The sequence below is a fragment of the Perca fluviatilis genome, chromosome 13 (assembly GCF_010015445.1).
Source record: "Perca fluviatilis chromosome 13, GENO_Pfluv_1.0, whole genome shotgun sequence".
NCBI classification, from domain to species: domain Eukaryota; kingdom Metazoa; phylum Chordata; class Actinopteri; order Perciformes; family Percidae; genus Perca; species Perca fluviatilis.
Window position 1 is genome coordinate 26,466,363 of NC_053124.1, and position 13,836 is coordinate 26,480,198.

The 13,836-nt window shown below is 39.5% G+C and overlaps 1 protein-coding gene across 6 annotated transcripts in view; it reads left to right on the forward strand.

Moving 5' to 3' along the window:
* Positions 1–134: 134 nt before the first annotated feature.
* Positions 135–13,836, forward strand: part of LOC120570916 — a 45,303-nt gene continuing 31,601 nt past the window's right edge. For 4 of the 6 annotated variants that reach the window (XR_005641163.1, XM_039819602.1, XM_039819603.1 and 1 more), the window contains exons 1-13: positions 135–237; positions 1,680–1,793; positions 2,240–2,396; positions 2,623–2,815; positions 3,706–3,777; positions 4,014–5,925; positions 6,024–6,116; positions 6,524–6,637; positions 6,777–6,933; positions 9,047–9,239; positions 9,553–9,621; positions 10,702–12,526; positions 12,993–13,076. Coding sequence is in view for 5 of the 6 variants with exons in the window: in XM_039819602.1 (XP_039675536.1) it covers positions 1,685–1,793; positions 2,240–2,396; positions 2,623–2,815; positions 3,706–3,777; positions 4,014–5,925; positions 6,024–6,116; positions 6,524–6,637; positions 6,777–6,933; positions 9,047–9,239; positions 9,553–9,621; positions 10,702–12,526; positions 12,993–13,076 (4,978 nt within the window). In the remaining variant the exon portion in view is untranslated. Of the gene's footprint in view, positions 238–1,679; positions 1,794–2,239; positions 2,397–2,605; positions 2,816–3,705; positions 3,778–4,013; positions 5,926–6,023; positions 6,117–6,523; positions 6,638–6,776; positions 6,934–9,046; positions 9,240–9,552; positions 9,622–10,701; positions 12,527–12,992; positions 13,077–13,836 lie in introns of those variants that run through there. The other 2 variants (XM_039819605.1, XM_039819606.1) reach the window with 2 other exon arrangements.

Here is a 13,836-nt window from a genome sequence, read left to right on the forward strand (position 1 = left end):
TCGATAGTAAAGACATCCATGACCGCTGATTGGCTACCTCTAGAGTTACTCGGTGACGTTACAGTCAGTGATTGGCTGGAGTTGCCGCCGATCACTGTAGACCGCAGCGTCGTCGTCACGGGGTCTCTGCTTCTGTCTATGGGTCTCAGAAAAGACGATATAAAGGAAAAATGGCTGCCCTTGTGTTAGCTACACCTGTACCCCTTCTGGCTTCTACTTTGGGATATTGAAGTACAGGTAAACGTGTTAAAAGATTTTTTTTTTTAAACTACATGTATCTAAATCAAAAGCAGTGAGCAAAGTGTTGGCAAACCACTCCAAATGTACTCAACACCTTCTAGTTAGTGTTAGCATGCTAGCAAGGCATGTGTACAGTAGAAAGTAAACACCATTCAGATACAACTATATCTTACCAAAACTGGTCTGATATGAAACATAATTAGACAGAACAGATAGCAGCCAACTAAGCCAGGTAGCTAGCTTTACTTTTGTACATAGTTAGGCATCACACGTTTCTATTCATGCCCAAGTTACTCACTTTTGTTTGTGGAATGGACCATTTTCACAGCAGACATTGTGACTTGTCATAGTAGGAAAAGCTCACCTGAAATTGGTAACCTTAACGATGGCTCAATTCCATCAAGTGTCCCAGTAAGCTATTTCTGTGAGTCGGCATGCACAATACCAGGGCCTCTCCTAAGTGGAATACACCTGTACTTTTCCTACTATGACATGTCAACATGTCTGCTGTGTAAAAGGTCTATTGGCAGCCAGTGCAGATAGGGAATTTCACTTGACTAACCTGACAATAGTGGGATAGAGTAGCAAATATTATATTTAAATTATGAAAAGCTTCTTAATCTCTGTTTGTACCAGTTTTCAACAAACAACTGTGCCTTTGTTATTGTAATTAGACAAATATGTAATCTGGATCATCTGTTGATGATCAAAGGGAAAAATATGAGTTTTATACATGCCAGGGGTGGCAGCCTTCTCTTAATACATCCATGGTGGCAGCACATGTGTTGGAAAGAGGGTCACTGCAGAAATGAATGTAGTGAACTTTTGCACATGCTGCCTGAGTTATGGATCTTAAATGTGTGTTGTAGTTAAATTAAACAAGCTTGATTGGTTAAACAAAGTTTATTCTTAATCATCACATAGACACAGTACAATGTAGTGAAATTATATTTCTGCATTTTAACCCATCCTAGTATTAGGAGCAGTGGACATCTAATCGCATCCGTGGAGCAACTTGGGGTTCAGTGTCTTGCTCAGGGACACTTTGATATGTGATTGAACTGCCGAACTTGGGCTATGAGGTGACCACTCCACCTCCGAGCCACGCCAAACTTTATTTGCATCAAAGACATAATGTTTCAATATATTTGTTCTATATTGTTGGAGAGTTTTTTATTTGTCACAGTGTTTATACTCTTTATATGAGTCTGTGGTTTAATAAAGGTTAACACCTCGGAGTTCCAAGGTGTCTTTGCTGGCTAACTAACCTGCTAGCACTGCTAGCAGTGTGTATGTGTAGATTGGCAAGTGATTTAATATACTTTATTAACAGTTAGCCGAAATTCTATATTGTCTGCTATATAATTACAAAGAACACTGTGTGATCAGCAGATCCTGTATCACCCAAAGCTAATTTAGTATCTATGGACATTTTCCAGCTATCATGGAGAAGCAGAGAAGGCAACTAAGTCCAGAGCAAGATGCCCTGGAGCACATAGTTGCTCATAGAGACAAACCCTTCCTGGAGGAAAGGTTTATAGACTTCTTTAAAGGTACGAGGTACATTTATGATAGCAGTCTTTATATTGATATTGAAGAGATTTTAAGTACTTGACAACAGGTCAGTTCTTCGGAGTTCTTTTTCTGTTATGATGTGAATGATTCAAAACATTAACTGGTGTGTTAGAAGGAGTTGGAAATGAAATAAGTGCCTTCTAGTAAAGATGCAAAACAAAACAAAAACATTGCTTTACTAATTTTTACTCAAATGTATTGTTCTGTTTTTTCTGGGTTAAAGTAAGACGTTCTGGGACATTTTACGATAACAGACTGAGGGGAAATTTGAATTTTTCTGCATAGTAAAAGCTAAAAGAAATACATGTAATTTGTCTGCCAAGAGGAAATATGTTTGGTAAAAGTAAAACAATGGTCATGCAAATTGGTCATTACACTTGACTGTAATGTACATTGGTTTTCATGTTAATCTTTGCTTTCCTAGGGAGAGGAGTGTTTACCCACAAGGCCATCGAACCGTCCACGTTTGTTGTTGAATATCGGGGGAACAGCTTTTCTCACAAAGACACAACGCCTAAGAAGAAATGTGATACTCTTAACAATTTTTTGTTTGAGTTTTCATGGAAAGGAGCACAGTGGTGGTAAGTTTAGTCAGAAAGAGACCTGGTGAGGTTATCTACAGCTTATTTATTTATTTTATTTATGAGTTTGAGACAATGCAAAAAGACATTGTAACAGGTTACAATAACATGATACAGATGTGTTTCATATATGATTAGCCAATCCTATTATTACTGTTTTATAAGGAAAACAACATGTTTAAGTGCAGTCATTTTTAAGAATTCAATAGGAGTATTTTGCTTGCAGCATTGATGCCTCGAAAGAAGACGGGACCCTTGGACGACTTGTAAATGATGATCACATAAGTCCCAACTGTGAAATGAAGAAAGTTGTCTGTGAGGGAAAGCCACACTTGTGTCTGTTTGCAGTGACCAAAATATCTCCAGGCGAGGAGATAACTTACAACTATGGGGACTCCTCTTACCCATGGCGATCAAATGTAAGTTTATGTTAATGAAGGAGCCTTGCTTTTATATATATATATATATATATATAAAAAATATAATTAACTGGCAACTGAGTGTATATGCCATGTATAGGCCTACCGCTCTGTATTTAGAGCAAACGATATTACGCTTGTAAATCACAGCAGAACTTGTTTTTTCCTTTTGTGTCAAAATGCATAAAAAAATTCAATAGCAAGTACATACAGTATAGTGTTGTAGAGAAAGAGTTTTAAGATTGTTTATGACCAGAATGGCTGAAGCTATACTGACAAATGTGTGTAATGTTCATTTCTGATCCTGTAGGAGAACGTTTATCATTTAATGTTATTTTATACACAATATAACTTTCCAGAACATCCTTACATGCATAGCACGTCCACTGAATTGTGCTATTTGCTCATTCAGACAGTCAGGTGCTCATTCATCACATAACTGGCTTTTTCCAGTTTGTTTTGATTGACAAAAGGATCACAATTTGTGCTGAAATTTATTAGACCGATGAGAAAAGAAAAGGGTTTTTGTGACAAATATTGTGCATATTGAAATAATAATTGCTAGAATGACAAAAAATGACCTGCAATAAATGTTTATTGGGGAAAAAGCAGGATAAAATAACATTTAGTTATAAGGAACAGTTTTATTAGAACGTATTGGATTAGTTCATTATCTCATGGTTTTATTTATTATATATTTTGTCTGTATTCATGTAATTATTTATTAGCTATCTAAGGGCTCCATACATCTCACCAACACAGAGTAGGTTTTATATTTATATTTTAATTAAGGCAATAGACAAAGTGACTTGGATTTGCAGTTTGCTATGCAGAAAAATCCAGGTGTCAAATTTCCATGTGACTTTTGTATTGTGTTTTGACATTTACAGGCGTCCTGTGATGGATCGAGTACTTCTTACTCAGACTTCTATGCTTCTTCATCAACACAAAGGAATAAAAGGGTATGTAAAAGACTGTCTGCATTGACTTTTCTGTCCACTCCAGCAAATAAAACCGTACTGTTGTATTAGCAACATAAGCACACTGCTCTCAAACACCTTAAGCTCACTGATCAAATAAAAATAAACTGGGGGTTGTGTGTTGTTTCTACTGGCAAAGCCGTATTTTTTGCATGTACATGTATGTATAAAATGATGTACTGTATGTATAACATTTCTTGTTTGTACTGCATTTCCAGTTGGAGGACTCATCAGCTTCCAGTTTTGAAAATCCCTGCTCTGGTGATTATGGTGACGAACTACGTGGCAGTGGGCCAAGTCATGGCAATGATAGTTTTGGCGACATCAACTGTCAGCTGGATTTTAGGGACAATTCACCTTTTGCAGACTTAGACTCTTCTCAAGGGATGACGGGGACTTTGATGCTGCATCCAGACAATCCTTTATACACCCAGGAGGAGGATGAGGCTGCTTCCAGCTCTAAAGAACTCGGCTGGGATGGAGACGACGGACCCAGCGAGGCTCCACCAAACACCAAAGGCCCTACCTGCACCAGTAAAAATTATTGTTACGTTTGCGGGAAAGGCTTTGCTAAACTTACTCGTCATCTTTTAAGGCATGCTGACGAAGAGCCTGAAATCGCTGAAGCTTTGGCATTACCCCAAAACTCCACGGATCGAAAAAGGATATTTGACGAATTACGTAACTGGGGAAATTACCTTCATAATAAAGAGGTATTGAAGAATAACAGTGGAGAGTTAAAACTGAGAAGACGACCATCAACCACGGTGATCGATCCTAAAACACATGTGCACTGTCTGTATTGTAAAGGCATGTATGGACGTAAGGACATGTGGAGGCATGTAGCCAGATGTCCATCTAAGACGTCAAACCCTGCAACAGGTGGTAAGACAAGAGTCTTGGGTGAGATTGCTCTTGCAGAGTTACCACTCTCCAAAAAGATTCCGTCTGCTGTGAGGAAGTTGCTCTCAAATATGAAACAAGATGAGATTGCTTCAGCAGTTCAAAATGATTTCCTTCTAATACAGCTGGCACAGAATCTGTGTGAGAAGTATGGAAATAATTCAAGTGAGCACATCAGACAGAAGCTACGAGAAATGGGAAGACTTTTGTTAGCACTGCGTGAAAAGTCAATATTTAGCTTCGAAGATGCTATAAAACCCAAAAACTTCTTCAGAGTTGTTGAGGCTGTCAAAGACCTCGCTGGTTTCGATGAAAAGATGCAGAGCTATAACAAACCAAGTCTTGCTTTGAAATTAGGACATTCACTGAAGAAAATAGGCACCATTGTCCTCACTGGAGCTGATTGCAATGAGCAGATGAGAGACACAAAGACATTCATGAAACTGTGCGCAAAAGAATGGTCTGAACATGTCTCCCAAACAGCCCTCGCTTCGTTGAGTGGACGAAGAGTAAACAACCCGTCTACCATACCATTCACACGTGATGTGCAGGCGTTCTTCAGGTACCTACAAACAACCACTGCTTCTGCCATTGAAAGCATGGAGAAGCATGAAAGCCAGCAGGTCTACAATGCACTTTGCAAAGTGACACTTGCACAAGCATCAGTCTTAAGCAAATGCGCACCTGAGGTTTCAAAAATGACACTGAAGACATTCCAGGAGAGAGACGACTCTACTCAAGTGTTGTCCAAGCACTTCATTAGGATAAATATTCCAAACAGGACTGGCCAAAATGTTGCCGTCTTGTTGACCTCTGAACTTGTCAGTGCAATAACTTTGCTTGTGAACAAGAGGAAAGCATGTGGCGTACACAAAGACAATCCTTTCTTGTTTGCAAAGCCTGACTCTTCTCCCACAAGCCTCCACCACGGAAGGGTCTGCATCAGGGCTTTTTCCATTCTGTGTCATGCAAAGAACCCAGAGCATCTCAGGGCGATGCATTTTCACAAGCACATTGCTAGAGTCTTCCAGATTCTTTACCTGGAGAACGACGAGTTGGATCACCTTGCTAAACTGTTGGGCCATAACATCCGGGCTGACAAGGACTATTATCGCCTGCCAGAAGCAGCTGTGGAACTGGCAAAAATTGCAAAACTTCTTCTGGCAATGGAAAAGGGTTCTCTTGAAAGATTTGAAGGAAACTCTCTGGACCAAATTGAGATTGAAGGTATGTATCCAGTGTAATACTGACCTGCCAGTGACTGTTTAGTAGAAACAATCTACTTAAACTACAAATTAACACATATTATATCTTATCTATTCAAGATGAATTGGAGCCAGATGAGGAACAGGGCAACCCTGAAAACTATGATGTTGAGGAGGACATTGAAGAATCAGATCTTTTACTTCAGCAGAGCGGTATGTCGTGAAGATAACTCCTCCCTGTAACCAATCATTTATGTGTAATATCCAATCCATACTTTTAGAATACTTTTCTTTGCAGAGGTGGCACTGAAGTTGATAATGCACGTTTTCACATAGTCTCTTACCTGATTTTCTTTGGGTGAATTTTAATAAAATCAAAATCCTTTTAAATATTCAAAGGTGATATTAATTACCAAAATGAAATAACACAAATCCAAAAATCCAAAAGAATCATGATGAGGCAATAAATTGCAACACAAGTTAGAAACCATAATAACTTCTAGTGGAAGCAAAACTGACTAGACTAAACTAGATAAGACTTGTTCAACACCGGTTGAACACTTCTTTCCAAAAAACAAAACATGGTTTGTGTGTTGGTTATTTTTGGATAACTTTTCCAGATGCTGTGGAGCAACAAGACAGGCAACTGACTCCTGAGCAAGATGCCCTGGAGCACATAAAAGCTTGTAGCGACAAACCCTTCCTGAAGGAAAGATTTATAGACTCTTTGAAAGGTTTGTTTATTTTATTCTTTTTTATTTAACCCTTTATTTAAATGGTAGCCTCTGAGATCTTTAGATTTCTGTACACAGGATTATCAATGGGATGGTTTGTCAATAGTTGGATGTAACATGGACTGTCTTGCTCTTACAGGTAGAGGTGTGTTTACCCATCAATCCATTGAACCATCCACCTTTGTTGTTGAGTTTCGGGGGAACATCTTCTCTCACAAGGAAACCAGGAAAAAGGAATGTGGTGATACTCTGAACAATTATTTCTTTGACTTCTCGTGGAATGGAACAAACTGGCAGTGAGTTTACGTCTTCTTTTTCAGATTTTAAATTGGGTTTAAATTGTCTATATTGGCTTTTGTTATAGGGAAAACTTTACTGTATTCCAGATTAAGAGTGATGTAACTAAATCTCACCATTTTGTGTGTGTGGTTCATTGACTATATTATTTAACAGCAGTTTACCTTCAAAAGTGAGACTAAAGAGAAAAAGAAGGCAGAATGTAAAAGAAATGTAAAAAAGTTTTATTTATTTATAAGAGTCATTTGAGTGCAGCATGTGTCTGTTGCCTTGTCTTGAATGATAGAATCAGTCACCACCATCAATCCCAGTACTTTTAATAATATATAATGATATTTCAGACTCATCTCATGAAGTGGTGTATGTATGACACGCCAATTCGTATGCCATTATTGTTATCAAGACTCGTTTTTTTAGCGTGTTTATCGATGCCGTTTGGCCTCCATTGACTTACATTACCTTGCGATTGAGTGTGAATTGACGCCGTAGCGAGTAATATGAAAATCCGCATAGGGAGGTTGGTTGGGGTGGAGGATGGGTAAAACGCAGGACTTTCAACCAGGAGAGCGGCGATCACGTCCCGCGTGTGACTTTGTGTCCCGCATTGTTTCCTTTCCACGTTTGTTGTTTTCCTAAACCCAACCAGTTCTTCTTTTCCTAAACCCAACCCGCGTATGACGTTCCTAAACCCAACCGTAGCCTCACGGTAACACATAGCCTCGCAAGAACACGCCACATGGCTTTAGAAAGTGCCACGTCGGGGCAGCCTCTAGCTCACCCAGTAAGAGAGTTCGCCCCATGTTGGCCGAGTCCTGCAGCGGCGCAGGGTTCGAATCCGACCTGCTGCCCTTTGCTGCGTGTCATTCCCCATCTCTTTCCCACTTTCATATCTATCCACTGTCTAATAAAGGGAAAAGCCCCAAAAAATTATCTTTAAAAAAAAAAAAAAGAGAGAGTGCCAAGTGGCGTGTATGTTTACGCTGTGCCGTCCGCTATGTAGAGCGTAGACATACACGCAGATAGCTCCAAATGCGTACAGATAACACCACACCACTTGGCTTAAAGTGATGGTTCGGAGTAATTTACCCTAGGGTCCTTTGCACCATGACCTCGAGCCAAACACCCCCCAGAAGCTTTTTTCACCTGGGTCTAACATTGGGCGAGTTAGCGTAGAGTAGCGTTAGCCGCTGATTAGCTTAGCGCAGGGATTAATGGACCCACGTTTGTATCTCGTAAATGACCCCACTAATAATGCCCGAAATGATACCAAAGGTCTACACTAGTAAAAATAGGTTATGCACTCATAAAACGATGGATTGGAAAGTTTGTAAGTACACCAGAAGTTTATGAACACTTGCCTGCTCTCTTCAGCTCTCTGTTGCTGCTGCTGCTGCTGCTGCTGCTGCTGCTACCTGCAGTTAGACGAGTGCTTAGGGCTGTCTACAAATTACTACACCGAAAAGAGATACAACAAAAATATGTATTAATTTAATGATTAAATAAGGTAATGTCTCCAAACTTACCTCAATTATTACTTGTCTCCTGCTAGTTATATTACAGCAATTACTTTAAAAAATAAGTTAAATTAAAAAATATTTTTGTTGCATCTCTTTCGGTGTTGTAATTTGTAGATGTCCCTAAGCACTCGTCTTACAGCAGCAACAACAACAGCAGAGAGCAGAAGCCAGCAGGCAAGTGTTATTTACATAACCTTCTGGTGTACTTACAAACTTTCCAATCCATCGTTTTATGAGTGCATAACCTATATATACTAGTGTAGACCTTTGGTATCATTTCGGGCATTATTAGTGGGGTCATTTAAGAGATACAAACGTGGGTCCATTAGCCCCGCGCTAAGCTATTCAGCGGCTAACACTACTCTACGATAACTCGCACAATGTTAGACCCAGGTGAAAAAAGCTTCTGGGGGGGGTGTTTGGCTCAAGGTCATGGTGCAAAGGACCCTAGGGTAAATTACTCCGAACCATCACTTTAAGAAAGTGGGTGTGTAGGTTTACGTGAAGTCATGATGTCATGTTGGATATTTAAAGATTTTATTTTTTTTTTTTTTTTTTTAAGGTTGAATTTTCATTAAGAGCATTTTGTTTGCAGCATTGATGCCTCGAAAGAAGACGGGACCCTTGGACGACTTGTAAATGATGATCACATAAGTCCCAACTGTGAAATGAAGAAAGTTGTCTGTGAGGGAAAGCCACACTTGTGTCTGTTTGCAGTGACAGAAATATCTCCAGGCGAGGAGATAACTTACAACTATGGGGACACCTCTTACCCATGGCGTTCAACGGTAGGTTTATTTTCTGTTTTTAAACATTTGCCTTGTTTTTGAAAGAAAGGGAGTTATTATGCATTATGTCATTGATAATGGGTCTAAAATATTTTCATTAAACGTTTTGTCAACAAAACCTGAACATTATAAAGTTTGCCAGAGTAGCCTGCTATCAAAACTGTTGTAAAGGATTGCTTCGGGTTGTATAGGTGCTCATAATAAACTGGTAAGGTGTTTGAAAAAACAACACATTTCTTACCACCACACTTCTAAACGTCATATTGTGTTTTCATATTTCCTCATGACTTTTCTGTATTCTCAATATTAACAGGAAACCAGTGAAGAACTGAATACATCACAAACAGATGTAAATGCTGCATCTTCACCAGAGGATGAGGGTGTAAGTGTTAAATGTATTTCCCTTATTAAAAACTGGGTAGATGTGGCGTTGGAGGGTTAGGCAAGGCTGTGAAAGTTTAGAAGTTGAAGAATGACTCAATAATCTAATCCTTTTCTAGTGACCCACATTTAGCAAAGCCATCTCTATAAATGTGTACCACACAGTGAATGAAAGAATGTAAATACAGTTATTCTGGCGAATATAATTTAAGCTCGATCTAGTGTTGTGATGGTGATATAAATGGGTGATCTGGCTCTGAACTATAAATCAAAAACTACAGCATGCAGGACTCCAGCTGGAGCTCCCCGACAAAAGCCCCAGATCAGACTCAATTCCAATCGGCGCTTGACCACTATGTGTGAAATGTTCAAAGACACAAGCTAAAAAACTCGGATGCACCCCAGGTATCTCGCAGGCTAAATAGCTGGACCAGGGGGATGAGGGGAAACCTGCGGAAGGAGTCACCTGTAACAATAGGAACTTTACTGAATGCGTTGCATTTGCAACATTGACCAAAGTTGTTGTTGCACCTAGAGGAAACTGGCTATAAATAGTAAAGATGTGTGGAAACTAGTGAGCTATTTTGTGAACACTTGTGCCAATGACAACATCAACAAGCATGACTAAAAGGAAAGCCTTGCAGATCTTCATCAGGAATTCCTCCTGGAGAAAGATCTTGTAGTGTGTGACCCCCTGTCCCCAGTCAGTCATGTAGTGTAAAAACAAAGACTCTAATTAGAAAATGGAAAGCTGTAAACAGTACTGCAATCTGATGACTTTGAAAGTCGTTGTGTGAATGAGGCATAAGAGAACAACATAAGCTAAACAAAGTTTAGACAAAGTTATGAGCCGTATATTGGTAGGTGGATGCTGTAAAAGAATTATAACCTGTCTAGTTAATATGTCATACTTGGGATGTACTAGATTAGCATTGTTTTGTGTTTGGTTATGTAAAGTCCATCCATTCATCGTTTATCCGGGGTCAGGTCGCGGTGGCAGCAGCTCCAGCAGGGGACCCCAAACTTCTGTTCAGTAATGTAAAGTTATGAAGTGTGTAAAATTATTTCTTCATAATTGCAGGCTGAAGACTCTGCAGGACCCTCCAGTTCTGCAGCATCCTGCTGTGATGAAGACTATGTACCTTCTCCCAGCAACAACCGTCAGAGTTTCACAGAGTCCGATTCTCCTGATGATTTTACCTCTGATGAAGAGCTCAAAGATCCCTCCTTCACCAACGAAAATGATGAAGATCTCAAAGACCACTCCTTAACCAACAGAAATTATTGTTACGTTTGCGGTGTAGCTCAGTCTAAAATTTCTCGTCACCTTTTCACCCATAGACATGAAGAACCTGATATAGCTGAAGTGTTAAGACTACGCAAAAACTCCAAAGAACGAAAAGCGCTACTGGATAAGTTAAGAGACAGAGGAAATACCAAACATAATGAAGAGGTTTTGAAGACTCGCTGTGGACAACTGAAAGTAAAAAGAAAATCAAGCATGCTCACCACTGCTAAAACACTTGCAACCTGTGTATATTGTAATAGCATGTACATTCGTAAGGACATGTGGCGACATATGCAAAAGTGTTCTGCAAGGAAGTCCTCAGAACCTTGGTCATCTGGGAAGATTAAAGTCTTAACTTTGATGGCTGCAGCAGAGTCAACGGACCCCCAAAAAATCTCATCAGATGTGAGGAAGATGTTAAACACATTGAAGAATGATGAGATTTCATCTGAAGTCTTGAACGATTCCTTTATACTGCAGCTGGCGCAGTGTTTGTACCGCATGAATAGAGGAAAAAGAAAGAATTTGGAAAACCTCAAACTGAGACTGAGGCAAATGGGACGACTCTTGTTAACATTGAAGAAAAAGTCGATATGTAGCTTTGAAGATGCTATCAAACCCCAAAACTTCAGCAAGGTTGTTGAAGGTGTGAGAGAGCTCGCTGGCTTCAATGAAGAGACAAAGTCCTGTGACAGACCAAGTGTGCTGAAGAAAATGGGAAATTCGCTTAAGAAGATTGGTGGCATTAACTTCGCCAGAGCTTTGAAAGGGGATGCTGATAAAGAGGTGATACATGAAGCAGAGACATTTATAAACTTGTGTGCGAAAGAATGGAGACATGGCCCTTCATCAAAGACAAAAGTAAACAACCCGCCAACCGTACCGTTCATTCATGATGTGCAGCTTTTCTATCAGTGCCTGGATAAGATAGCAGCTTCTGCAGTGCAAAGTCTCACGATGTACGAAAGCTCTCCGGTCTATTCTGCACTTCTCAGAGTGACACTTGCACAAGTGTCAGTCTTGAATACAAATATGGCCGAAGTTTCAAAAGCAACGCTTAAGTCATTTAAGGAACAGGACGAGACTGAACTTCATGAAGACGCTGCTGTTAGCCAGTCACAGTTGGAGCAAATTCTGTCCAAGCACACCGTCAAGATCAACATTGAGACCGAAAGTGGCCAAAAAGTTGCTGTTACCTTGACCCCTAAAATACTCACTGCAATGACACTGCTTGTGAACAAGAGAGACTCATGTGGTGTACATGAAAACAATCCCTTCCTATTTGCAAGACCTGATGCCCCATGTTCAAGCTTCCAGCGCGGACAACAGTGCGCCATCATTTTTGCAGCTCGTTGTGGTGCAAAGAACACAGCGAACCTCCGGTCTGTGATTTTTCATAAGCACCTTGCAAGACTTTTCCTGATTCTCAGCCTCTCAAATGACGACCTTGATCAGCTAGCCAAACTGTTAGGCCGTGACATTCAGACCGACAGAGAGTATTATCAAACACCAGAGGCAGCTGTCGACATTGCAAAAATCTCAGCGCTACTATCAGCTATGGAGAATGGATCTCTTCAAAAATTCGAAGGGAAATCTCTCGAGGAAATTGAGGTTCCAGGTCAGTGTCCAGTTTAGTACTTTAAAGGTGTTGATATGGAGTTATGCTATGTTTGCAGACAACAATAGAAGTTATGTTTGCATGCAGTGTAAGTCACAAAATGCAACAAACAACTTGACTGTATTTGCTTCCTCAAAACATTAGCAGTGCCGATTTCCCTTTTTTTTCTTCGTGGTAAATTACCACCACCTTTCTGTGTGAAACCGTTGGCAAAAACATTTGTATGTTCGTGTACAAGTAAAAAAAAATAAACAATAACACGGCCATAAGTATTAATGGACAACAGCCTTTACATGGCTATTAGTGAAATATGATCATCTAAAGTGATTATTCAAATCTAATTGTAATTAAAATGCAACATGGAGTATTAAAATGTTTGTATTAATGTCTTGAATTGAATTTAAACTATATACACCTTGTCCTTTTGGTACTATACATGTATACATGTCCTGCTTTCCTTTTGAAGATGAATTGGAGCCAGATGTGCAGGACAACTCAGAAAACAGTGATGCTGAGGAGGACAATGAAAAATCAGAAAGTTCTCTGAGCGGTATGTAATGGACACAGACTCTCTGACTACCCATTGATCTGTATTATCAATTCTATCAGAGTAGTTTTCCATTCTGACATTTTCATTGACATTGAACTTGGTAATTAAGCAATATTACAGAAAAGGTTTACTTTAATGTAAGTGATGCGTACTAGCCGCATCACTGTCGTGCAAATAATATAAAGTTCAATCAAACCCTATGACTTTATATTGTAATGTTGTGACAGCGCTTACCGTAAAAGTTTTAATCAAACTGTATTCATATTGAGTGCCAATCTGCTCTCAAAATAAAACAATAGAGGCGATTTCTTAGTCCCTTCCTGTTTAGTCAGCTAGCTAACTTAAGCTAATCTTAGCTTTGTAGAGATCGTGGGATGTCCCAAACTGAATAAATACAGCAAATATAAACACCAAACTGCTTTGCTAGCTCAATCTTGATATAACTAAGACATCTGCTGAAAAATATTTTTTCAGGGGATAGATATAGATACTGTACTATACTATCCGCAAAATTCACATGTAGCAGCTATTTTTATCAAAGCGCCGTGTCACCGTCACAGCTGATGTGATCCAAACTATTAACTCCAGATCACTGGAGTTTACTTTATATACATTAGTTGGAAAGCTTCTGTGTGTTCCACTGCGGTTCCTGATTTATTTTCATGAATACAAATGTCAGATTGCCTGGTTGGATCTACTTGTAGTATAATGCCCATTACTACATTTTCTTTTACTAGCACAAGATTACCCTCCATGACCA